This window comes from Anabrus simplex, chromosome 3 (genome assembly GCF_040414725.1).
Source record: "Anabrus simplex isolate iqAnaSimp1 chromosome 3, ASM4041472v1, whole genome shotgun sequence".
NCBI classification, from domain to species: domain Eukaryota; kingdom Metazoa; phylum Arthropoda; class Insecta; order Orthoptera; family Tettigoniidae; genus Anabrus; species Anabrus simplex.
The window spans coordinates 465,963,948-465,991,153 of record NC_090267.1 but is presented as its reverse complement, the minus strand read 5'-3'; the positions used below and the strand labels follow the sequence as shown (position 1 = coordinate 465,991,153).

The 27,206-nt window shown below is 42.8% G+C and overlaps 1 protein-coding gene across 1 annotated transcript in view; it reads left to right on the top strand.

Moving 5' to 3' along the window:
• LOC136866526 (inositol oxygenase) overlaps positions 1 to 27,206 on the top strand; it is a 69,724-nt gene that overhangs the window by 25,304 nt on the left and 17,214 nt on the right. Inside the window, exons 3-5 of the mRNA XM_067143574.2 lie at positions 7,361 to 7,569; positions 23,466 to 23,602; positions 23,697 to 23,831. Coding sequence (XP_066999675.2) covers positions 7,361 to 7,569; positions 23,466 to 23,602; positions 23,697 to 23,831 — 481 coding nt within the window. The remainder of the gene's footprint in view (positions 1 to 7,360; positions 7,570 to 23,465; positions 23,603 to 23,696; positions 23,832 to 27,206) is intronic.

The following is a 27,206-nucleotide window of genomic DNA, read 5'->3' as shown; positions in this document are numbered from 1 at the left end:
CCTTGTGTTACACGTTCCTTTAAAAAATCCCTCACACTCTTTTCTTTCAACTTGTCTAGATCCCATCTCCTTGCATTCCTTCCTTCAATTTCTTTAATTTCAGATGGCATTGCATGACCAACAGGTTGTGGTCAGAGTCCAGAGGTAAACAACAGATAGGGAATCTGCCACCTGGGCGACTGCCCTTAATGTAGAGTAGTGCTGATTGATTGATTGATTGATTGATTGACTGATTGATTGATTGATTGATTGATTGATTGATTTATTGATTGATTGATTGATTGATTGATTGATTGATTGATTGATTGATTGATTGATTGATTGATTGATTGATACATATGTGAAAATAATATCGCATTTATATTTAGATATCTTAGCCCACCTGGTGTCCATGATGGTTAAGGTGTCAGTTCTATATGGTCTGACACCGGTTCGAGTCCTGTTGGTCCAAAACATTTTCACCATCAGAATGTTGCTTGATTACGTACCAAAAGCCTGTATTCATTTCCAAACTTCTCCGCAGTCTTCATATGGAGTGAGGGCATATTATTATTATTATTATTATTATTATTATTATTATTATTATTATTATTATTATTATTATTATTATTATTATTATTATTATTATTATTATTATTATTATATTTACCTTTATTTGTAGTAGCTAAGTTAGGACTCATGGTCCTGTCTTAAACTTAACCACACTTCATTAACAGTGTGCATCTGAGAATGATATTCAGAATCTTATCTTAAAACTACCATTACAAACTAGAAAAAAATATGAAACAAAATAATATAAACTCTATAAATATTCTTAGTCATGTCTTAAAACTATCGTTACAAATTAAAAGTTGAACGGCACAAAGTAACGTAAGGACAGTAAAGGTACATTCATACGCACATTCACTCTACCAGATTCATGCAGCCTGGCGGCACACATTGAGGAGATGCTCACGGCCAGACGACTTAAAGGAATGTAAGGATTTTATGGCTCTAATGTTGTGGGGGAGAGAATTCCATATTCTAGCTCCATTCGCAAGAAAGGAACGGCTAAATGCTGCTGACCTGCCGGAGCGTGTGTTATGCTGGTGGAAAGAGGATAGGAAATTGAGTTGTGAAGATAAGTAGTACGGGATATTCTCGTTTAATAATCGAAAGATTAACACTGCCACGTGGAGGTTTCTAAATTGTTCAAATTTTAGAAGGGAAAGTTGACGATAATAAGGGGTAACTTGAACATCATAGCGTAAGGAGAAGATAAATCTAATACATGAGTTCATAGCACACTGTAATCGGTTTAGTAGTTCTCTCGTGGCATCAATTAGTACTGCGTCACAGTAGGAAAACACAGGGAGGATAAGAGTATTTATAAGCCTAATTCTCATGTTTAGTGTAGCATATTTTGATGATATTTTAGTGGGTGAAGGGAGACGTACACTTTTCTACAGATATTTGTAATGTGCTCTCCCCAGTTAAGATTATCGTATATAAATACACCGAGATTTCTTACCGAGTTTTCGAACGGAATAATATTTTATCAGATAAAGCTAGTGGAGGAATGTTTTAGTTTTTTGCCACACTGATTTGTTTCATCTGCCCAACAATAATAGCTTTAGATTTTGCGCAGATACGAGTATTATTTAAGTCAGAGTTCCTATAACCTATTGCTTGATTGATGTCTGAAATTTTGCAATGATAATAGATTTGTAGATCGTCAGCATACAAGTGGTATTTACAGTGTCTTTACCGTGTCGATATATCGTTAATATAGATAACAAAGAGATGTGGTCCAAGTACTGAGCTTTGTGGTACTCCTGAACATTTCATTACCCATTCAGATGACCTATTCTGAAGAATTACGTGTTGTTTTCGTTCGGTACGATATGAGAGAAAGAATTCTAGACCTGTTTGTCCAAGGTGAAGTGATTTCAATTCAGCAACCAGTACTTCTATATTTACTGTGTCAAAGGCGTTGCTAAAATCAAGAAGTGTAAGTAACGTCGACGTTGTTGACGGTGATTCGTCCGTCGGATGAAGACGTTAAACCTTGAGTAGACCCCTTGGTGCTTTTTGACAGGAGTAAGCTATGTGTAGGCACCGAAATTCACCCTCTCCCTTCTTGCTATCATAAAGTACATCATTCATTCATTTCACTAACTCCTCTGATCGGGCTGACGTCAGGAAGAGCATCCAGTCGTAAACCTCACTATGAAGATTCATCTCACTTCAGCAGCTGATAAAATGGCAACAGTGCGAGATATCGAATTATTTCTTTCAAATTATGTATCAGCATGACCGACCCACTAACGCTCATACACTCGGCTTACGTTGTTTCCGACCACCCTACATCGAGTTGGTGTTAGGAAAGACTTCTGGTCATAAAAATGTGCTTAATATATTCATATTCTCTGCCCCAAGTAGCCTAATCGGGAAGGGGTCAAGAAGAAGATTAACTTTATGTTATTGTTCCGATTATAATAGCAAATTATTATAGGGTCCTCTTAGGGACAATTACCTACTACGGTCTTCTGACGAGAAGTCCTGTGGATGCGGGGTAAGAGTTGCGAGGGGCAGTAGCGGCTCGTGGCTCAAATATCAGGTGGGGCTAGTGTGGGTATTATTATTATTATTATTATTATTATTATTATTATTATTATTATTATTATTATTATTATTATTATTATTAATGTATTTTCCGTTTCTTCTGCTGTTGTATATACACCCATATTGAACTTTGTAATTACATTTTGATTGGCAGTATCAGTACAGTGAAGCATGCCAGATTCTAATCCATGCTAATAATAAAATACTTTAAAAGCGAGAGCCTACCTTATTTATAAAGGACCTGCGCTCGTCGATTCTTCTGCAGTGCTTCACTATTTTAAACACTACATACTAATCACTGCTGAACAAGAACTATCCAGAACTTACGCTCTCCACTCCCCAACTGCTAAAAACGAACTGTAAACTAAAATTCGAAACGTGTCGATTCACTCTGTGAATGATCACCAGAACATGTTACATGAGGTTAGAAGAATACAAGTGAGTTTGCAATAACATCGCCATAACTCCCCCCACTACAGCTGCGTCTACATTCTCCTTTCTTTATTGCGGGCATGTCAAAGCTAGCCTCTAGCTTGACATTTTAAAGTGGCATTTACAGTGTCCTTGCCGTGTCGATATATCATTAATATAGATAACAAAGAGAAGTGGTCCAAGTACTGAGCCTTGTGGTACTCCTGAATATTTAATCACCTATTCACTTGACCTATTTAGGATAAACGTAGAAAACATGTAATACAATCATACTTTCATTTTCTCATATAATTAATTACCGATACTTCAGTACTCAGATATTAATTTGGTCTTATTAAATTAATTATCTAAAATATAAATAAGATAGCATTTTTAAACACTTTATGTCCAAAACTCTGGTGGGGCTAAGCCCCTTTAGCCCTTAATGACGCACCGCCCCTGGCGAGGGGTAAGCACGGCCGCTGTGCGTGCGCCCATCTCAAATCTCAAGCCATGACAATAAACATCTGTTCCATCTGCGGAGACTCTTGTGAATTCAGGTGCTGTCGAGAAGTTTCAAAGTGGCAGAGAAATTGTGCCTTAGTTACACAGTTAATTTCGTATATACTTCATAATGAACAGTTTGATGAGGAATATGCTTTGATTGAGAGAGCTTGCTTTGTCTGTCATGCCTACAGTTTCGTTTCTATGAGTTTCGACTTGACAGTTAACCGGTGCCAAATTGTTACGAGTACAAACAGCTGAATCATGACACACAACACGAACGCAAATGTATACACTCGAATTTATAAGTCCAGAATCAATTATTCTTTGTAGCAACATGCATACCTCACATAAGATTAACAATAGCACATCGCATATTTGGACAAGGCTGTAAGATAAAAATTGATCAATGCTTGAACAGATAAAACTCGAGAAAATGAAATAAAATTTCTACTCACCATCTAGAAGACCTCGCGTTGCTAATCGATTCAATTTATCCTAAGGAAGGAAAAAACCTAGAAAAGGAATACATCACTCATTTCTGAGTCACTAACGGCATTGTCATCGTTCGCTGAGGTTTCACTCTCGCTTGACCGTAACGAGATAATAACGTCTTCATCATATTCTTTACCCTCTTACAAAATTTATCTCGGAGTGTGTCCCACAGTCTTGCTCCAGTCTTCCGCACTTATACAGCCTACGGGTTCCCAAAGAAGTCTTTCAACTTCCGAAACTGTGAAGAGTCGGTTATTTGCAGTTAAATATTTCTTCACTTGGCCCAAATCAGTTCTGTGGCATTAAAATGACAATGGTATGGTGGAATGCGAACAAATGTATGCCCATACCTCCTGGCTATTTCATCCACCACATAAATCGGATACTAGGGCTTGTTTTGTTTCACAAGATGCTTGATATCCCCCTTCCTCATGCCATCGCGAATATTTCAATATTGTGGTCCCTCAACCACTCAATCAACTCATTATTTTGTCGGTGCTTCGTCAAGAATGATCGAGTGAACTGACAAAGACCGCTAAAAGAACTGAGCTCAATATAACATACAGCTGATAGCACGTGGTTATAGTTTTTTTTTTTTTTTGCTAGGGGCTTTACGTCGCACCGGCACAGATAGGTCTTATGGCGACGATGGGATAGGAAAGGCCTAGGAGTTGGAAGGAAGCGGCCGTGGCCTTAATTAAGGTACAGCCCCAGCATTTGCCTGGTGTGAAAATGGGAAACCACGGAAAACCATCTTCAGGGCTGCCGATAGTGGGATTCGAACCTACTATCTCCCGGATGCAAGCTCACAGCCGCGCGCCTCTACGCGCACGGCCAACTCGCCCGGTCGTGGTTATAGTAAACAACAGATCGACAACACTGGTAACCGGAACTAGAGAGTAACGCGCTCTATCGGAGCGATCGGCTGCCTATGATTGGCTGCACGGCCGACTTGATGTTTCGGTCTAGCTAGCTCCTTACCGGCCTTGACAAACGGGAGTAGTTTCGTAGCTCGATACTTGGCGCTGGCAACCTAAGTTTTTGTGATAGAAATGCCTAATCCACCATGGAAAATATATTGAATTTGATTGCCGATTTATCGTAATTTAGACGTATGGAGAATTTTACATTGGTTAATACTGTTAAAATGTCCGCCACCGAGCTCGATAGCTGCAGTCGCTTAAGTGCGGCCAGTGTCCAGTATTCGGGAGATAGTAGGTTCGAACCCCACTGTCGGCAGCCCTGGAAATGGTTTTCCGTGGTTTCTCATTTTCACACCAGGTAAATGCTGGGGCTGTACCTTAATTAAGGCCACGGCCGTTTCCTTCCCACTCCTAGCCCTTCCCTGTCCCATCGTCGCCATAAGACCTATCTGTGTCCGTGCGACGTAAAGCAACTTGCAAAAAATATGTCCGCCACCGTAACGTAACGGTTAGCACTATTAGCTGCCGTCCTCGAGGGTCCGGGTTCGATTCCCGGTACTGACAGAAATTTAAGGATGGCAAGAGGGCTGGTATGTGGTTAAAATGGTACATGCAACTCACCTGCCTGAACATAGCTGCACAAGTTTACTACTTGCTACTGTTAACACGATCAATCTCAAACACTACTTTCGTTGATATTCGCCAAAATAACGTCGTGGAATTAAACTGCGGAGAGATGGACTAGTCCAACTGACGTTCCTTAACTGTGAGGATTAATACTAATTACTTTTATTATCCATAGCATTTAGATGCATAGCAGAACTTGCCACAATACTTTCAGTAAATTTCTTCTGATGTTAATCTTGAGAATAAAAGTCATTGTTCAATTAGAGTTTTAAAATTCCTCAAGTGCTGCTGTCAGGAAGGGGGCGTGGTCAAAACATAAAAGTCTTATTTTTTCTACTCAAATATTCGGTGTATGGATAACATAAATATTTTGACTCAAACATGTTTACATTTTAATTTCAAAATATATAGTTTCAGATTTAATTTCATTCATACCTTGTACTAGAATTATCAATAAAAATTCAGTGAGAGAATAATGGTTCCTACTTGTCAGTGTTAAAGTTCAGATTATCTTGGAAAAAATGTGTTGTGTTGCTGTTATGTGGCAAATATGACTCCACCTAAAGGATTATTCGGTGAAAGAAAATTTAGGGGTAATAAATACCCGAAAATAGAAACGGAAAACTAAGGTTAAAGTGCTATTTCAAGGGTGTTTGTTGCGAGCTATAATACAAACATACGAGGTGTTTCAGCCATCCTTGTGCTTGTAATGTCATTTCTCCTTCAGGCATATCTCCACTTTATGCTAGTCGTTCTACAGTGAAAGTGACATTTGAAAATGAATTTTCAAGTAAATCTCAACTATATCAGAATTCATCAGATGATTTTTTCATAGATTTCAACGTGTCAGCTTGTTAGTTGTAGTTGGAGGCAATAAATGATTTCTGAAAAATGCAAAAATTTTGCAGTGATTTCATGAAATGAAGACTACAGACAACAGAAGAAGCAGAATTAGCATTAGGGACAAAGTTATCGCGAGAAATTGCTTTGAACCACTCCTTAGTTTTGTCCCGGTCTAGGGAATTCGTGAAACGATAAGTGTCCCTTTGCTCTTTTTCCTGTTCGAAGTACAGAAAGGAACACAGCAATATATGTTACAACATTACCAAACACAGTTAAAGGAAAACAAAATCAATACACTACACAACAAAAAATAAAAAAGTTACGGCGAGAAATCACTTTGAACCACTCATTACATTTTGTTCTAGTTGGCAGAAAATTTCTGTTCGAAGTACAAAAGGGCACACAACAATATCACATATTCCAATATTTGTAAACAATTTAAAAATCAAATCACCACACTACACAATAAAATTTTTTTAAACTAATTAGCGCATAACTATTAACTCTCTATAACAAGCCAACAAACACCTCATTGCGAACACATTACCAACACTTACAAGAGTAAAACAATATAAATGAAACTGGAAATGTGGTCATTTGCGGAATAGAGCTTACTGTCAGTGACTTAGGAGGCCAGCGCTCCAGCGGCATTATGGTGAAACTTTTCAATTACAGTTTTATGGTGAGCTTCACAAGCGATTGTCAATTACGGTATAAGAAGCGCAGTGAGGGATCCAGTCGGTCGCGTTGGCTGTTTATTAATTCACTTAGCCTCCGCCAAAAGGCAGCGCTCAAATGTCAAGTCGAAACTCATAACAACTGAACTATAATACTCTTATCTACAAACATGAGTATCTGTTACTCGTGCTGCAGCGAGTTCTCGTCAGACGCAGAGAGTACTCTATATAAATCTAAGAGCTATATATTTTACTGACTATAAATGTTTGCTGCAGGACGAATGGAGAAGTGGCTCAAATTTGACCACTTGAAAGCCACCATGATGGATGTTCTGGTGAAACTGAACGAGCTAGTAGACGAGAGTGACCCTGACACGGATGTTCCCAACATCGTTCACGCCTTCCAGACAGCAGAACGTATCCGCCGAGACCATCCTGATGACGACTGGTTCCATCTCACCGGACTTATACACGACGCAGGAAAGGTATTGTCTTAAAAATGCTTTCAGAGTTACTTTGATTGTTGTGTTCTTAAAAAGCCGAGAAAAGTCATTTCAATTCGGGAGTGTATTTTGCTACTTGTTTAAGCACTTCCGATTAGCTGCCACCCTCGGAGCCCCGGGTTCGCTTCCTGGCTCTGAAACGAAATTTCCAAAGTTGTACGAGGGCTGGAACAGGGTCCACCCAGTCTCGGGAGGTCAACCGAGTCGAGGGGGTTCGATTCCCACCTCAGCCGTCCTCGAAATGGTTTTCCGTGGTTTCCCACTTCTCCTCCAGGCAAATGCCGGGATGGTACCTAACTTAAGCCCCCGACCGCGTCCTACCCTCTTCCTTGTCTATCTCTTCCAATCTTCCCATCCCCCCACAAGGCCCCTGTTCAGCAACGTAGGTGAGGCCGCCTCGGCGAGGTACTGGTCCTCCTCCCCAGTTGTATCATCCATCCAAAGTCTTATGCTCCAGGAGACTGCCCTTGAGGCGGTAGAGGTAGGATCCCTCGCTGAATCTGAGAAAAAACAACCCTGGAGGGTAAATGGATTAAGAAAGAAAGAAAAAAGAAAGAATGAAAGTTCAAGCACTTCCAGCCTTTCTTGAATGTGAATGGGATGCATGAATGAGAGTGAATATGGTTGTTTATTGTAATGTGTTGCAGAATGTAGTTGTAATAAATTTGTAAAGAATTAATGCGTTTAGGTTAGGCCTTTCCAGTTTTTATATTGCCAGTATAATATATTAAAATGGCATGTAAATTGTCGCAATTCTTAAATTGTAAAAGTGTAAAAACAATATTGTAAATTAGGTACTCATTATGTATATATATGAAGTGGTTAAGTGTAAGAAAGGGCCAGGAGCCCTAACTTCGCCACAATACAGACTCTTGAATAATAATAATAATAATAATAATAATAATAATAATAATAATAATAACAATAATAATATCGCATTAACACATCGGAGGTTTTCGGCGACGGAAGGATGGGAAAGAGCTAGGATTGGGAATGTAGCGACTATGGCATTAATTGAGGTACATCCCACCATTTACCTGGTGTGAAAATGGGAAACTACGGAAAGCCATCTTCAGAGCTACCGACGGTGGGATTCGAACGCACTATCTTCCGAATACAAGCTCGTAGCATTAACAACAATATCATGTGCTCAAACAAGCATAAAAATGCCATTATTCTGAGAGATAACAATTCCCATAGTGACCATCATCGTACAGTCCAGGTGAGTTGCCTTCATTAGAGCATTTTGCAATGTGCAATACACCTCAAGTATTTGTATTTGTATGTAATTACATTTGATAACGTTTCTTCAATGTTATGCGTTTATAGGCTTATTATTGCATTTCTTCTGCTATACTATAGCATGCGGCAGTCCGGCCCCGCGGTGTCGTGGGCAACGCGTTCGCCTGGCACCCGGTGGCCCCGGGTTCAATTCCCGGCTGGGTCAGGGGAGTTTAGTTGTAAATTATTAATATCACTGGCCTGGGGACTGGGTGTTTGTGTCGTCCTTAACGTTCCTTTCCTCACATTCAACACTCTGTACTTCCGCAATTCAGATTACACGCAGGTTCATATCATCTGGTGCAAGTAGTGGCAAAAGATCTCTAGAGGTCGACGCCACGAACAAATATATATATATTTTAAATAGCATACGGCATTCCATAGATGTTTATAATATTTGACCAGCTCGTTGAATGAATGGTCGGAGTAGAGACTTTAGGTTCAGAAGATATCGGTTTCGATTCCTAGACGGGTTGGGAAATGTAGCCATGTTCGCTTAATTCCTGTGGCTTGGGTACCGAATGTTTGAGTTTATTTTAATACTCATGTCTTCGTGTATACTTCCGGGCAAAATGTCTGGCCCATATATGAACGGTGATTTTAGGTTGTAATGTTAGTCTATGTGTAAGAACCCTGCCTTTTGCAGTGTCAAACTCCTACACAGCCTATTACATGCTTTTATCATAGCAACGTGATTGTAAAGTTACTTATCTCACCCCAACTCCTTCCTTAACTACAAGGTCGAGTCTCTAATCATACGAGGTATTAGGCCTACATTGCGCCAACCCATCTCGCCTTATGCTACTTTCTTGAAAGAAGCCCATCCAATTTTTATACGCTAAGCAGACGCGTTGATGACCACTGGTTAACAGAGAGAGAAAGATAAAAAAAAATAAGCAAGTTTAAATAAACAGGAAGGCCCGGGGATCGATTCCCGGTTTTGCCATGAAATTTGAAAAGTGGTACGAGGGCTGGAACGGGGTCCACTCAGCCTCGAGAGGTCAACTGAGTAGAGGGGGTTCGATTACCACCTCAGCCATCCTCGAAGTGGTTTTCCATGGTTTCCTACTTCTCTTTAAGGCCACGGCTGCTTCCTTTCCTCTTCCTCGTCTAACCTTTCCAATCTCCCCAACCTCTCACAAGGCTCCTGCTCAGCATGGCCGATGAGGCCGCCTCGACGAGGTATTGGTCCTCCTTCCCAGATGTATCCCCGGACCCAAGGTCTCACGTTCCAGGATAGTGCCTTTGAAACGGTAGAGATGGGATCCCCGCTGAGTCCGAGGGAGAAACTAACCCTGGAGGGTAAACAATTCAAGAAAGAAAGAAAGAAAGAAAGAAAGAAAGAAAGAAAGAAAGAAAAGAAAGAAAAAAGTATGGCCTCTTGACTTAGTGTTAAGCTATCAGACTGGAATTTTCTGTAGGATAATAGTTGAATACACCCTTTAAAGTGAGAGATGAAGATATCTGATTTTCTTGATAATAGTGAGGTAAAGAGATCCTCCGTTGCTCAGGCGGCCCCCTCACCACTGTGTTCCGTGGTTCGAACCCCGGTCACTCCAGTTGAGATTTGTGCTGGACAAAGCGGAGGCGGGGCAGGTTTATCTCCGGGTACCCCGGTTTTCCCTGTCGTCTTTCATTCCAGCAACACTCTTCAATATCATTTCATTTCATCCGTCAGTCATTAAGTATTGCCCCAGAGGAGTGCGACAGGCCTCGGCAGCCGGCAAAATTCCTATCCACGCCGCTAGTTGGGGGCTTCCTGACTCGGTCGAATGACTGGAACAGGTTGTGGATTTTCATTTCATTTTCATTTCAGTTGAGAACAAAATTATATTGTGCATTTTTAACAAAATAATTTATGTAAATGACCGTATTCTAAAATGGTCTAAAATACAAGAAACAACGCTCATTACGTCAGTTAGGATATGTTCAGGCACATGTTAAAGTATGACTGCTCTAGTGTAATTAGTTTTTTTATGTACTTGTACCCAAGTTGACAGTTGATCAATCAAAATTATTTCTTAGATAAAAGTTTGGAAACACCCTGTGTGAGAAAGATATACTATATTGCACCAGTAACTGACACGCACTCATTGACGCGCGTAATTGACCATGAGGGTTGCGCAGAGCGTGTGCGGTCTTATGTTAGGAGATTGTACAGAGATGGAGTAAAAGATTGCATATGCTGGCCACACAAACTTTATTAAAATCAAAGTAGACGAATGGCCTATCATTTTCTTGAATATTTGTCAAATTGGATTCTCATCCACACTTAATACTCAATAAACTGATAATAGATTGTGTCAGTCTTATTAGCGACAAATATTTAGAATGAAGTTCACCAATGAAAGTAATACAATCTCCTTTCGATATAATTAACTTGGATAAAGAAGTTCATTTTTGAAGTTTATAAATGACAATATTAATTAAGATCACCTTGAAATAATTAGTTATTTTAAATGAATAATGTTCAGTCTTGAAGTTCATAAACAATGACAATAATTAAGTTCACCTTGAAAAAGAAAGATCATTCTTGAAAATGGAACTAACGAAATTAATTAGATTTCATATCTGAAATGATTAATTGGTAAGAGCAAATCAAGTTCAATCTTGATATGCCTATCAAATTTCGAGCTAAAGTTCATTCTTCAGTTAGCTAACTAACATAATATGGAGATAAACAAAGATCTAATTCGTAGAAATGTTGTGATGTTTGGAACATCACAGTATGTAATAAATTATTGAACTGTGTAATTAATTGAAAAGATGTATATATTTAATCACTGGTAGGTCATTTTAAAAATATTATGTATATATAAGGTTTTAATCATCCATTTCACATCATCATTTCATTTCTTTGTATCGAGGCTATAACGTATTCTGAATGGACGACTTATTGTGTAAACTGTTTCAACATCATTCGTATTAATAGCTTGCAGCAAATTTTCCGATAGCCGAGGTCATGTGACCGGAGTCAGCAGGCTAATTTCAGCCCATTACCAGGAAATGTACGTCACCAAGATTACGAGAGACCGTACCCCTTCCATACTCTGAGGAGACAGTTAAAGCCATGTTAACGCCTACTTTTCGAAGTTCGCTACCTGACGCTTTAATTCTGCGGGAAAGTTCAGCCTATGCGAATGGACGTAATGAAGCAATATGATGGATTCACAGCAATGGACAGGAGAAGGGATAAAATATAAAATCTTACTGGACCATGTGATATGGTTGATGGAGGGAGACTTTGCAATCTATATACTTCGACGACAAGAGCTGGAGAGGACATTCTTAGTCTTACTTACAACTACTTAGAAGGACGACTCTACAATTCTAATCAATGATCGGAGGAGGGCTGTACGTCTTGACATCGGAGAAGATCTTAACTTAGTTCACGTCGCATCTGAGTAGTGTACTATTAAAAAAATATTCTCATTGAGACCTGTTATCTCAATGACGAGAGTTAAAGTCAACGGGAGACCGGTTTTGACTGGTATAGGGCAGGAGAGATTTTGTTATGAAATGAGTTACGCTACTGTTCCGTAATACGGAAGAATGCATGAACATAACCCATTGTGGTTTTGCTATTAAAATTAGGACTCATTACGGCTTTATGTAAGGAGTACTCTAGGAAGTCTTAAAGTCAGGAAAAGTCGTAGTAAAGCTAGTGTACAATGCACGAAGCAGAAGCAGGACTGGAACCCACAACTAGAGATGACGACGCCTGTACGAGAGGTCTATCAAATATCAGCGGCTACATAGATCGTATCCAGATAACAGAGTCTACAAATGGTGAGCTAATGGCATAAATTATTGCAAGTCTCCGCGTTACAATGAATGTTCTTAGAGTTTATTTCATTCAATTTTTCTTTTGTTTCCGTGCGTTCAGGTTCCGTTAATACGCCGTTACGTCACGTTTTTAATCCTAATAAATAATTGTTTTAATTTGTATTTTCGGAAATTCCTATTAATGATCCTTAACTTCCAAGTTAGTGTACTTACTGTTTAGTGTTCCATCACCCCGCCCCTGGGAGGTTTTAGAGTCCCATTACGTATTGTTATTATTATTATCATAATTAATTATCAGCGATCGTTTTCAAGCCATATGCTTGAAGGCTGGCGCCCATACGATATTGTTTACTTAGAAACAATGAGATATCATTTATTCATATGAAAATTAAGGTGACCCGCCACGTCACAAATTTTGTCACACATCTGTGGACAAGACTGGGTACGTCACAATGTTAACAAAATGGCTGAGTTTAAAATTTTCCACTCCTTAGCAAGTTCGTCGGTATGACTTAATATTACACTGGCTTTAAGAAATAGCAGGTCATTTGAAAAATTGGAATGTATGACTTCGAAATTATCTTGAATGAGAATTAAAGTTGCTGGAAAGTTTACAAGTGACTTGCTGAATTGAAAGTTACTTGATAAGACACACAGTTCACACTATTCTTTAATGACACAGAAGCATATCACCTTATTGAAGAACTGGCTCCGTACAGATAGTAGTACCATGTCTACCATGGATCAGGAATACCATCACAGGAACACCATCACCACGTCCCTCGAAGTTACCACGTCCACCATAGACCGGAACACCATCACCATGTCCCTCGAAGTTACCACGTCCACCATAGATCAGAAACACCATTACCACGTATCCCTTCGAGTTTCCACGCCTCCATTGGTGGGAGTTCACATGGCAATACGGGCGATCGGAGTATGCACGGGGCATTGGTTTACACACACCACTTCAAGTTGCACTGTTCGTTCCAAGTAGGACGTCTATTACGCGCAGTAATTTGCACCAAGTCCACTAATAAGGTGATTGACTTGTCATGAGACACTGAATTTACTAAGTTTCACTTGCCAGTTTAATGCAATTAAATAGGTTTTAAACAAAGTCTAGGCTAAGATAATTACACCTTCACAGTACCCTGACATCACTAAGTTCTGACTGTCGGGTTAATGCAGCTCAAGGAAATTTAAATAAAGTCTATGCATTCAAGTTCACACATGATCTTAGTGTAGGATTCAGTCTGTTCTCGATGCGCTGAGAAACAGTCTACTACCACTCTATCACCACGAAATATTTAATAGTTAATGGCACTGTCTTTACTTCTAACCATGAAGTATTAGGCATGTAGTTTCCACAAATAGAGTCCTAACTGGTTCATTTACTAGTAGAAGTTAACACGTAGACTCGTCGTGTTAATTTATAAGTTAATCAACTGTTCTATCACACAGGTATTAACATGTCCGATGTCTAACACTTGTATATTATAAATCACACGAAATGTTTAAGTATTTGGAAAAAACTTAGAATGCAAGATTTATACCGCTATCAGAGTTAGAGTTCTCGGCTGTAACTCGCGGGTACTTAGTTCGACGTTCGGACTCTACACTCGCGCACAAAGTTGAACCTTACGGCCGGACAACCTCGGACAGCAGATCTCTACTATGCTGTATTGTGTTGTACTGTCCTTATACTACCTTTTTAAGTTTCCATTCGCCGCCCAAAGGGCGGGGCGGGCTCCAGAGAGATACGATCTCTCTCTGGCCAGGAGAAGTGAAGAGAAGTGAGTGGCGCGAAGAATGAAGAAAATTGGTAGAACGATGTGAAGATTTAAGGCTGGACATTGAGGGTTCGATTTACAGCAGCTTGTAGGTGTGTCAGGATGAGAAGACGGTGGTGCGGCTGAATAATGTAGAGGGCTATGGTGACGAATCGAATTAAATTCTCGACGGCAGGAGATGGGAAAAGAGAGCGACTGGGACTGGTGGATCGCCTGTGCGGATAGGTGCGACGAGTTCGGGGTTATCAGGAGGAGGGGCAGGACGACCTTTACATCTGCGGGCGTAGGTCGGATATGCTTCTCCACAGGAATTGCAGACAGGAGGTTGCGCAGTGTCAGGTCACGTGTTCGTTGGATGTGCTTGTGAACAATGCCCGCACTTATTGTTCGGAGCTCGACACTTGTTAGTCGTGTGTGAGTTGTATATAAGACATCTTTCGCAGCGAGTAGATTGCGGTGGCGGTGCACGTGAAGATTCAACTTTGTAGTGGCGTCGGTAGATGGACACACCCGAAGCCAGCACCCTGTCGAGATCTGCGGTGGTAGGCAGTGTTGGGCCTGTTGCATTCCGGATTCGGTAGACTTTACGAGCTGAAATACCTTCGAAGTTCAATTCGGTGACGATTTCCTCCTGGGTGATAGTTGGATCTACACCACGAACCACACAGCTGAAGAGGCTATGTCTGGGAGCCGGAGGTGGTGACTTGAGCGCTGGTTGTGACAGAAGTTTGAAGGGAGTGGTGGAACCAAGTTGACCTGCTCCAATGGGCAGAGTGAGTTTTTGGGTGGCGAGGTCTCCATTCAATTTGATGATAACACCATTGGTGGTTGGCCGTATGTCTGCAATCTCTTCACGGCGCATATTAAACTTAAGGAAGGTGAAAAGGATGTTGCGTGGAGATCGGAATTGCTGAGTTGGATTTTCAAGGAGATAGACGTGGGTACCAGTAGGTGGGGTCTGAGGAGAGCGTGAATTGTTGAGAGGACGGCGAGCTCCTGAGATTGGAAGGGGGTCGCTGGTGGAAGGAACAGGAGGTTTAGGTGCAGTTTCCGTAGGAATACTTGGAAATTGATCTAGATTGTCCTGACGAGTATCTGGCATGTTGACCGCCAAGCGTCGGGTTGGTTGTGCATCTTCTGGAGGGGTGGTTGGGGCGGACCTTTTATACTGAGGGCTGTTGGTGTCCCACGTTGGAGATGGAACTTATGGTAGAAATCTCGCCTGCTAGTTGGGATCAGCGAAGGAGGACATGATGGCAGCATGGTAGGCTACGGTGGCGGAGTCGAGGGCGGCTAACGCAACAGAAGTCGTCGATGTAGCTGGTGGTGGTGACGGTGTAACGATACATGACGATCCAGTTCGCTGCTCTGCAATAATCGGTGGAGAAGGCAGAAACGTAGACTGTCCTCTTGGTGATTGGGGAGCAGGAAATAAGTCTCCCTGAAGGAAGAATACCAGTACTGAGGTGAAACCTCAATTCGAGTACCACTCAGTCCACCTGTCTATACACGTTTTAAGCGATTATAAATCGCCGTGTTAAAGTTTGGTGTGCTGATGTCGACGGACGTGAAGACTTATGCAGTGGTATAAACTGTCACTGCAGTCGACGAAGGATGTGATGGCTTATACTGTTTTCCCCAAGTTTTCATTCCCGACCATGAAGACGTGGGGCGGGCCACCTAAAGGGTTACGCACTCTCTCTAGCCAAGAGATGCGAGCAGGTCGAGGCGATGTGATGGAGAAGGAAGGTGGGTAGACGAAGTGAGAAATGATAGATGTGTGCGAAGAGGAATGGTTAGATGAGAGTTCCAGGGTGTAGATGAAAGGTTAGAAGGTTGAGGGTGGCTGTGAGATTACAAAGGGAAGTGGTGAGGAGTCGAAAGATATCTAGCGTCGAACAGGGTTGGGGAAGAAGTTAGTTGGGGAAGGGGTGGACAAACGGGTGGACGAGGTTGAAAAGGAGGGGGGACTGTCCGAGGTCGACGATGTGTATGTGTGGAGGGATGACGAATTGGTTGGGGTGGGGAACGAGAAGGCTGCACTTTGTAGCGATGCTGGTAGATATTGGCGCCGGTGGTATGAAGGTGTTGTACGTCATCTGCAGTTGGAAGATGTAGTTGCACTATATAGGTAGGGCTGTTCCCGTTCCGAATCCTGAACACACGACGGGCGGAGGCGCCTGCGGCTTGAAGTTCCCGGAGGATGTCCCGTTCAGAGAGGGTACGGTCTATGCCACGAATGACACAGCTAGACATTGCGTGGAAAGATGGTGGTGGCTGCGTTTGCGATGAGAATGTTGCGGCGGCTGCTGCGGCGTCGTCTTGCGAAGATGTTGGTGGCAATGGCGGCGTTGCTGCGTGTGAGTCCAAGGTGTTGTCAGGGAGTTGCTGGGGGAGAGGTTGCACGGGGATTGAAGAAATAGGGAGGGTTGAGGTCATTATGGGCGAAGGATGGCATGTCGTAACAAAAGTGACGGGAACATAGGAAGGAGAATGAGTTGATGTCGTAGTGGTCGTGGAGGTGGTAGTGGTATTTGTGGGGTGATTGAATAAAGGAGACGATGACTGCTGTTGCGATGTCCTGGGTTGAGATGCGGTTGCGACTGGCTGGTTACTTGGGTCTGCGGCGACCTGATCTATTATACATTGAGGAGTTGGATCCCCTAAGTAGTAGTGTTGGTGAATATTTACTCCGCTGTCGAGGAGGCACTTCATGTCGGCTAGTAGATACAGAAGAATCTGCGATTATGGTGAAGAATTGGAGCCGTCTAACAGCCGGTAGGTATCGTGAACTGGAACGCCGGTGGAGCGGAGGTTGCTGTAGATGTTGTCTTCAGATATGGTGGAATCAACATCGGAAATGATAAGGTAAACATGGTGCCGGGGAGGCTGACTTCCAACTTGGTGTCAACCGATATGCTTAATTGGGGTGGGTGAGGTAGCGAAGTAAAGATGGAAGCCACCCGGTCGAGCAAAAATATTTGGAGATTCTACGACGAAGAGTTGCTGTCTGCTTGAGAGAGGTCGATGTGTGTCAACCAGAGCGTGTGAGGTCTGCCTATACTGTTTTTTCGTATTTAATTCCTCGCCCGACGGGCGAGGTGGACCCCTTAAACGGTGACGCCATCTCTCGAGCCAGAGTTGTGTGAAGAAGGATGGTGTCATGGGAAGAATATGATGGAAGGACGAAGTGAGTAAATTCTGTGAGGTGTACCGTGGAGGCCTCTTGGGTGGGGAAATGAAAGCAAGTGATGATTTTAATGAGGGAGAAGAATTCGGAGATTTAGGCGGGAGTGTTGCGAGCTAGGTGAAGGGCAAGGATGTGAAATGTTGAAGCGTAATGTACGAGGGAATTTAGAAGGAATCATAAAAGATCAGATGTGTGTGGTGGTGGAGGAAAGAAACCATGTGGGGGAGGATGAAAACTGATATTATGACTAGGCTGGTATGGAGGTTGATCCGGCCGGGGGCTGCGACGGGTAGGTGAACGGGTCAAGGGGTTGGGGTGGGGAGCGAGAAGATTCAACATTATATCGGTGGCCATAGAAGCGTGCTTCGTGGGCAATAAGGTGATCGACGTCTTCTTGATGCGGGAGATGGATGCGTACGAGGTATGTCGGCTCATGTGCGTTGTAGATTCGGAAAGCTCGGCGGACGGGAAAGCCTTCCACGCGGAGTCCTCGAAAGATGTCATCTGCAGAGATGTTGGGAGCGACACCACGAATGACACAGCTGAAACTGGTGGCAGGGTCTGTCGGTGATTGAGGTGTACGGTGTCGGCGGAAGCTTCAGTGACTGATAGCGTGGTAGTAGATTCTTCAGGCCGTTGGAGAGTTATATTCTGCTGTTGAGGATGGTCCAAGGCAGGAAGGAATTACGTCATGATAGGGGAAGGATGAGACATGACTATGCTAGTAACAGGAACTTGGAAAGGGATATACGCCTATGTGGTGGTTATGGTGGTTGTAATAGTGATGGTTGTAGCAGGGATAGGGGGAGGGATGATGAAGACTAGGACTGCGCTGGCCACAGTGGTGGTACAGCTGTTGCAGATGTGTCGGCAGGTGACGACGATGGTGTATGGCGACGACTTGGTTCCACTTGATGGATCTGTCAGAAGATACGCGTACCTTTGGCGATGAGGTACTGGACGTCGCCTCCAGTGGGTAAATATAGTCGAACGAAAGGTGTCGGTACGGAGCCTCGTGTAATCCGGGATACTTGGTGTACTGTGACGCTTTCTAGGTGAAGTTCTTCTAGAATTGTTTGGGCGGAGTACGAGATGTCGACGTCTCGTATGACACAGGAATACATGATGGTGGGGTAGCTAACTTCCAACGAGGTGTCAGCCAATGTGCTTTCTTGAAGTCGGCGAAGTAGCTTAATTACAGATGCTGAGCCACCCGGCCGAGAAATAATGCGGGAGTAAGGGGAGTAGCTACGATGAACAGGGCTGTTCCACTTGGAATATATAGAGGTGTGTTCCCTCGTGTGTGCCTATGCTGTTTTTCCCCCAATGTTTTCATTCCCCACCTTGAAGGGGTGGGGCGGGCCACCTAGAGGGTTACGCCCTCTCTCTGGCCAGGAGATGCGGGCGGGTGGGGTAGAGGTGATGGAGAAGGGGGTGGGTAAAGGATGTGAAGAAGTAGGAGATGGGAGAGGAAGTGTGTCTATGCCTAAGTAGGGGACAACTGCTTTATTTATTTCATCGGTTAGGGTACATTCTTGTATAAGGGAGAAGTTTTAAACTAAGGTGTGAGGGGAAATGTGGAGTGCCAGGATGTGAAAGAAAAAGCTATGTGTTACACGAGGGTGTGACGGAAAATGTGGAGTGCCAGGAGGTGGAATAAGGAGGAGATACTCACGAGCGATGTGAGGAGAAGACGGAGGAGGTCAAAGTTAGGCAGTGGGGATGAAAGGTAACCGGAAGGGTGTGGAGAAAAACGGGTATGTGGGCGAGGCGGGGGACGAGGGGCTGGCCGGGTACGTCGTCGAGATGTGGGAGGTCGGTTCGGAGATTGAGGGGGAGAGCGGGAATATTCTACACGATGATGGCGGCCATATAGGCGCAGTCCATGTTCAACGAGGCGCTCGGTGTCGGCGGAGGTTGGAAGATGAAGTCGAACCAAAAAGGTAGGGTCATTGACATTGAAGATCCTGGACGCCCTGCGGACCGGTAGTCCTGTACGGCGAAGTTCTTGGGCGATGTCTTCCGATGGAATACTCGGGTCCACTCCGCGGGCCACGCAGCTGAAGGTGGTGGTGCTGTCGGGAGGTACTGGGGACGATGGTGGACCTGCTGTATCAACTGGAGCTGTGGTAGTTTCCTCTCCAGGAGGTAGAAAGGGTGTGGGCTAGGAGCTAGGTTGTTCAGGGATGGGACGGACGGGGAGAGAAGAAATCATACGTGGGGAAGGATGAGACATGGATGTTGTGGTGATGGGAACGGAAGAAGATTTTTTTTTTGCTAGGGGCTTTACGTCGCACCGACACAGATAGGTCTTATGGCGACGATGGGATGGGAAAGGCCTAGGAGTTGGAAGGAAGCGGCCGTGGCCTTAATTAAGGTACAGCCCCAGCATTTGCCTGGTGTGAAAATGGGAAACCACGGAAAACCATCTTCAGGGCTGCCGATAGTGGGATTCGAACCTACTATCTCCCGGATGCAAGCTCACAGCCGCGCGCCTCTACGCGCACGGCCAACTCGCCCGGTAACGGAAGAAGAGATGGGAACAGACGAAGTGAGGGTGGTGGAGGTGGAGGTGGTGGTAGTAGTTACTGATGCGGTGTAAAGAGAAGACGAAGTCTGGTGTGGCGATGTTTCCCGCGGTGGCGTGTCTGCTCAAGGCCGAGCTGGTGTATTGTCCAGGAGCCGAGCCAGAATATTCGGAGGCGTAGAGTCGGTACGATAGAGGATGCGATGGATAACCACTCCGTTATCAATGATGTACCGGAAGTCATCTGCATTAGGGATATAAAACAGAACATCCGAGGAAATTTCAAGGCCGGCGAGAAGATTTGAAACACTATGGACGCCGAGTAGGCGGAGTTCCTTTTCCAGGTCATATTCGGAGATAGAGGGAGGGATATCACGGGCGATGCAGGTGTGCATGATGGGAAGGCCGACTTCCTTCGTGGTGTTAGGCCAATGTGCTTGTTGGCGCTGGCGAGGTGCAAGTTAGAGATGAGGCGGCACCCGGCCAGACAAAAAAGTGAAGTGGTCCTGTGTTGGTCCTACTCGTAATGGTGTCTCCAACCACAACTGTGTGTCGCCGGTCACGTGTGTCACGTGTGTCACCTCTGTCTATACTGTCCTCTCGCTCGTCTTATATACCCGGGCTTGACCCTGAGCATATACGTCATTGAAATTACTTGATAACTTGACGTGGCGATATCTCCTTAAATAAAATAGTCATTAACATGAAATTTCGACATGACCTATCTGTTACTGTAAGCTATACGGTCCCGTTGTCTGTTAGTCGATATCTCACCTGGAAGCGGAGATATAAAAAAAGCTTCCAGCTGGTTTTCTCTGACGTGTGGGACACGCGTTTCGTGACGTCGTAGTCGTGTCTTTAGCTGGCTGCCACGAGCTCGCTCGCCGGAAGTGTTGCATCATAGCCCACACAAGCGCACAATTTGAAAGGATGAAACAGACCGCGCGGTCGCCAGTTCGACCACGGGTGGTTCCTTTTTCAATGTATATGTTAAATTAGTCAAAAGAACCTCCATGATGTGTGGTCCACAACTAATTGGCCTGTGACAATTAGGAAAGGAGAATCATAAAAATACACATAGCATATAAAATGAATTAAATATGGGTCCGTGACTACCCGGTCTCTTTGTAATCAGGAATGTACGCCTCCTTGGCTGAATGACCAGCACACTGGCCTTCGGGTGAGAGGACCCCGGATTCGATTTATCTGCGCATGGTTAATTACTCTGTTTCGGGGACTAGGTGTTCATCTCAATGTACTTCTCTTGATGTACACACAACACATCACCCTACCTGTCAACACAGAAACATACAATAATGAATATAGCGCTCTACTTAAGTTCGACGTCAAGAAGAGCAATCTCTGTAAAACTGGGCCTAATCTAAAATAAGTACCGACCAAATAAATTAGAATTAAGGACATATAGAAGAAGAATCACGAATAATATGTTTTTTACAAGTTGCTTTACGTCACACCGACACAAATAGGTCTTATGGCGACGATGGGACAGGAAAGAGCTAGAAGTGAGAAAGAAGTGGCCTTGGCCCTAATTAAGTAACAGCTTCAGCATTCGCCTGGTGTGAAAATGGGAAACCAAGATAAAACATCTTCAGGGCTGCCGACAATTTCTACAATGCTCACAATGTACAAATAAGAATTTCACTACTAAACATTAATTCGATACAAACAAATATAAACTGAAGAATACAAGGAACTACAACATTTAGATTTGCTAGCTGCTTTACGTCGCACCGACACAGATAGGTCTTACGGCGACGTTGGGAGAGGAAAGGGCTAGGAGTGGGAAGGAAGCGGCCGTGGCCTTAATTAAGGTACAGCCCCAGCATTTGCCTGGTGTGAAAATAGGAAACCACGGAAAACCATCTTCAGGGCTGCCGATAGTGGGGTTCGAACCTACTATCTCCCGAATACAGGATACTGGCCGCACTTAAACGACTGCAGCTTTCGAGGTGGTCATTTAGATTTGAGATAAAGTTAGAAGATATAAAATGTACAGTTACTACAATAAATTATTGCTACAGTGATGCATAATATGAAGTATGGTAATACATTTAGTTATGAAGTTAAATTATAAGAACAGTCTTAGAAGAGAGAGTACGAAATCAACATGGCACAGTGCGCAAAATAATATCCCGCGATGAGAAATTAGGTAATTTAAAAACTGTATATTCAAATAGCAGAAGAGGTATTTAACAGTAGGATGCAGGCATAAGAAAGAAAAGAACAACGAGAAGAATTAAAGCAGACATGAAGACAATACGGAGATGGTTCATAGGAAAGTAACACACGCCAATTCAAAGTTGATTTTATTGATAGAATAAACATCCAGATTATATGTATTTAATTTATTATAAAGTTCTAGGTACGCCTCTGTGGTGTAGTAGTTCGAGTCCCGGCTCTGGCATGAAATTTCAAAAGTGGTACGAGGGCTGGAACAGGGTCCACTCCGCCTCGAGAGGTCAACTGAGTAGAAGGAGGTTCGATTTCCACCTAGGAAGTTGTTTTCCGTGGTTTCCCACTTCTCCTCCAGGAAAATGCCGGGATGGTACCTAACTTAAGGCCACAACTGCTTCCTTTCCTTTTCCTTGTCTATCCCTTCGATCTTTTCATCTCCCTACAAGGCCCCTGTTCAGCATAGCATGTGAAGCCGCCAGGGCGAGGTACTCGTCCCCTTCCCCAGTTGTATGCCCCGATAAAAAATCTCACGCTCCATGACACTGCCCTGGAGGCGGTAGAGGTAGGATCCCTCGCTGAGTGCGAAGGAAAACCAACCTTGAAGGGTAAACGGATTAAGAAAGAGGAAGAAACAAAGGTAAAGTTTTAGAATTCTGTTTAGAGGACAACAAATCTCACAGTGTATTTTGAGTGGCAATTCTTAATGTAAAATAAATTCTTGAACCTGCCAGCCCTCAGTTATGTTGGTGTATGCTTGTAGTATGCAGCAAACACTGTGAATGAAAGGGAATGTGACCTTGTTGTAACCTGATATAGACATTGTTGCTCTCTACACAATACTGTTCGGCTCCATGACTAAAATGGTTAGCGTGCTGGCCTTTAGTTACAGGGGTCCCGGGTTCGATTCCCGACAGGGTCGGGAATTTTAATCATAATTGGATAATTCCCCGGGCACGGGGACTGGGTGCTTGTGCCGTCTTCATCACCATGTCATCCTCATCACGATGCGCAGGTTGCCTACAAGCGTCAAATCAAAATACCTGCACCAGGCCTCTCCGGAATCCACACTCAATTATTACTATTACACAATCCTTTTTGTTTATAGGTGATGGCCTTTTATGGTGAGCCTCAATGGGCAGTGGTGGGGGACACTTTCGTTGTGGGCTGTGAGTGGGGTGACTCCATCGTGTACCGGGAAACAAGCTTCAAGGACAATCCAGATGGACAAAACTTCAAGTATAAGTAAGTGGATCATATGAAACACGTCATTCAGGGCCATTTTAGGTTATGATGTTGTAGAATTTTAGTTTACATTTGTGCGATACTCTGTTTTCAGTTCGAAGTACGGTATGTATGAGCCTAACTGTGGTCTGGATAACCTCGTATTGTCCTGGGGTCATGATGAGTACCTCTATCGTATGCTGAAACATAACAACGCAAAGTTACCTGAAAAAGCACTGAAAATGATTAGGTTTGTATCTGTTAAATAATTAGTAAAATTACGTTTTATCCCAACTGAAGCTTTCAGCATTACAGTAGTATCTAATTATGTGCCACACATCTGTCTCAAAAGTAAATACACACTTACCAATCTAAGCCATGGAAATGATTGTATAACACACATCAAGTTCCAGGAGACGAACAAGTTACAAATTTGACCTTTACTAAGTCAGGTAAAGGAGACCTAAAATCTGAGCAGAAGTCTCGTGATATGCATTAATCAAAGGTGAAATGGGAGAGGCACGGCGTTTTCTTTTACTTTTCCCTATAATTATTATATCTGTATTATTATTATTATTATTATTATTATTATTATTATTATTATTATTATTATTATATCTGTATCATTATTATTACTATTATTATTGTTTCATTCAATTCTATAATGTGATTTCGCTATGTGTTAATTAATTATCGCTTGCTTTACTGTATTTAATTTATTGTGTGTATATATATGTATGTGTGTGTGTGTGTGTGTGTGTGTGTGTGTGTGTGTGTGTGTGAATATTAGCATAAAACCATGTAAAGTAAGACTTACTACCTGATATCATATACGGATATGCTTTGTGAAAATTTTGAAATTGCAACAAATGGTGCAATACCGCTACCGTAACTGTCGAGTCATCGCTCTGTCATTGTATGCATTTAGCGATGAGCTCATATTTAGGGAAGCACGTAGATCGCCGCAGGCAATCTCACCATAGTATTAACATTTGTAGCCGGGTGGGAGTGACATCATTGTTATTTTTGGAGATTTTTTTGCTAGTTGTTTTACGTCGCACCGACACAGATAGGTCTTATGGCGACGATGGGACAAGAAAGGGCTAGGAGTGGGAAGGAAGCGGCCGTGGCCTTAATTATGGAACAGCCCCAGCATTTGCCTGGTGTGAAATTGGGAAACCACGGAAAACCATTTTCAGGGCTGCCGACAGTGGGGTTCGAACCTACTATCTCCCGAATACTGGATACTGGCCGCACTTAAGCGACTGCAGCTATCGAGCTCGGTTTTTGGATATTAAGTAGGTGCGACAGCTAATGGCTATATAAGCTGGTCGTATCTTATAGAGTCAGTCATATAGAGAGTGAGGCCACAGATGGTGAGTGAAGTCAGATGGATGGAGCCTTGGTCGATGGATAGTCGTATGGAGAGTAAGGCCACAGTTGGTCAGTCAGTGAGATGGAGGAGCAGCAGTCACATGGATACTTAGTCGTCGGTTACCATATGGATTAAATGTTCGGAGTGTGTTTCGTGTAATCGGTTCGGTCGAGTTTTTGTGTCAGTGTGGTGACAGCCGAATATTGAGTCGTCGTAATTCAAACTTACAATTATCAGTGAATTGCTTGTAAAGTTAATTGTCAAGTGTGAATCTCATTTCAAGCCATGTTATATCTCGTCAGTGAAACAAAAAGGATACATCACCACATTAGATCTGAGGTACCTACAGCTGACACCAACTGAAAGGAATACGTCGTAATAACACTCAAAGTGAAGGTACTGTTACGTGAACCAGTGAGGGATAAATTTCTTGTATAACTTTTAAATGTCCGGTCAAGAGGATTTCAAATTTAATGCATACAGTTTCCTTCAGCTACAATGTCACAGTTTTATATTTTCTTTGGTATTATCGCAGTAAATCTCACTCGTTAAAGTCAATTTTTAAAGAATATGTTTGTTCATTACCAAATATAATTGATTGTTTCATTTCTATAGTAGCTCAAATAACCTCAAATTTTAATGGGGAAACGAAACGCCAATCTCTTTTTCCCAGAACCTATATGTTATGTTGTCAAAAGTAAGCTTATTACCTCACACCCTAGAGATATTCAAGAGTCTCATTCTATTATCGCTACATCTATATGTAGCTGGCGCCCATCAGCAATGATTGTATGTGTAAGTAATCAGGTAAGAACTAAGTGTGAGTACATAGTCCAACGATTGAGTATTTTATTTTACGAATTTTTTTTTCGTTTTAAGTTTTATACAAGTGTCCATTACAGTTTCTTTTTGGATATCAGGAACCCCCTGGATTTCAATTGTGTTCCTTCTTGAGTACATTTCCGCGTCATTCACTCGACACTCTAGGGATTTTACTTTTCCCCTTAAATTGCAGTTTTCCTGAGTCAAGTTTTCTATGTGATCAAAACACTTGTCGAGATCAGATTGTTGCTTCGAAATAAGCTGGGCCGTATTGTCCAACTTTTTATGACACAGTTCGAGTGAGTTCCCTAAATCAGTCTCTCTTATCTTCTGGTCTTCCTTCATTTGCCGAATTTCTTCGGTTAGTTCTTTTAGAAAATATACTATGTAAGGATGGGATAGTGTTCCCCACTGATTTCCTCTTACTGGTGTCTGCTTCATTTACACTACAACTTTCACAGGACCACAAACTAAATCCATTCAGGTTGTTCCAACATTTCTTGTGGTACCACGTTTTGCACTGAGCGCACTGTACCTTCAGTGGCTCTTCCCAGCTCCACATTGCTCGCAAGCGCCCATTCTGCTATGTTCACAACTAGCTTCGGAATTAATACTATTTCGAGATTCCCGATGAGTAAATTAGTGTTTTTCTTTAATAACTTCACAACAGATATCACACACTTGAACATGTCGGGTGCGTACAAGCATGCACAGAAATGGTGTCCCGTTATAAACAAAGCATGGCGTCCCCCACTTCCTCGCTTAACGCAATGCTGCTGGCAGACAGGCCGCTGCAGTACTGTTGTGATTGAAATGGCCATAGTGGTGGATGTATAGCAAGATACACACTGTGCCTTCAGCACTACCCGTTCACTCCCTTCCCATCCTTTTCGGCACTGGAGTGGCCTTCAACACTACCCCTTCACTCCTTCCCCTTCTTCTCAGTACTGGAGTGGGGTAGTGTTGATTTTTTAATTTGGGACACCATTTCTGTGCATGTGTGTATACTGAAAATCCCGCTGCTAAACACTTGAAATTACACACTTTTGAAGAGCTCGTTTTGCGAGTGCCATTCACTCAGACGCCATCTCGATCTGCATTTAGGACTGTAATCCATGTGGAAGATTCCCTATTAGTTCTTTACCTAGCCCTTTCTTAAATGTTTTCAAAGAACTTGGAAAATTATCGAACATTTCCCTAGATAAATTATTCTAATCCCTTTTTCCTCGTCTTATACATGCATGTTTATCCCAATCGCCCTCTTGAATTCTTCATATTATGAACTTTCCTACTTTTGAAAGCTCCACGTAAACTTATTCGTCTACTAATGTCATTCCACACCATCATTCCACTGACAGCTCGGAAAATACCGCTTAGTCGAGCATCTCGTCTCCTTACTCCCAAGACTTCCACAAACAAAGTTCGCAA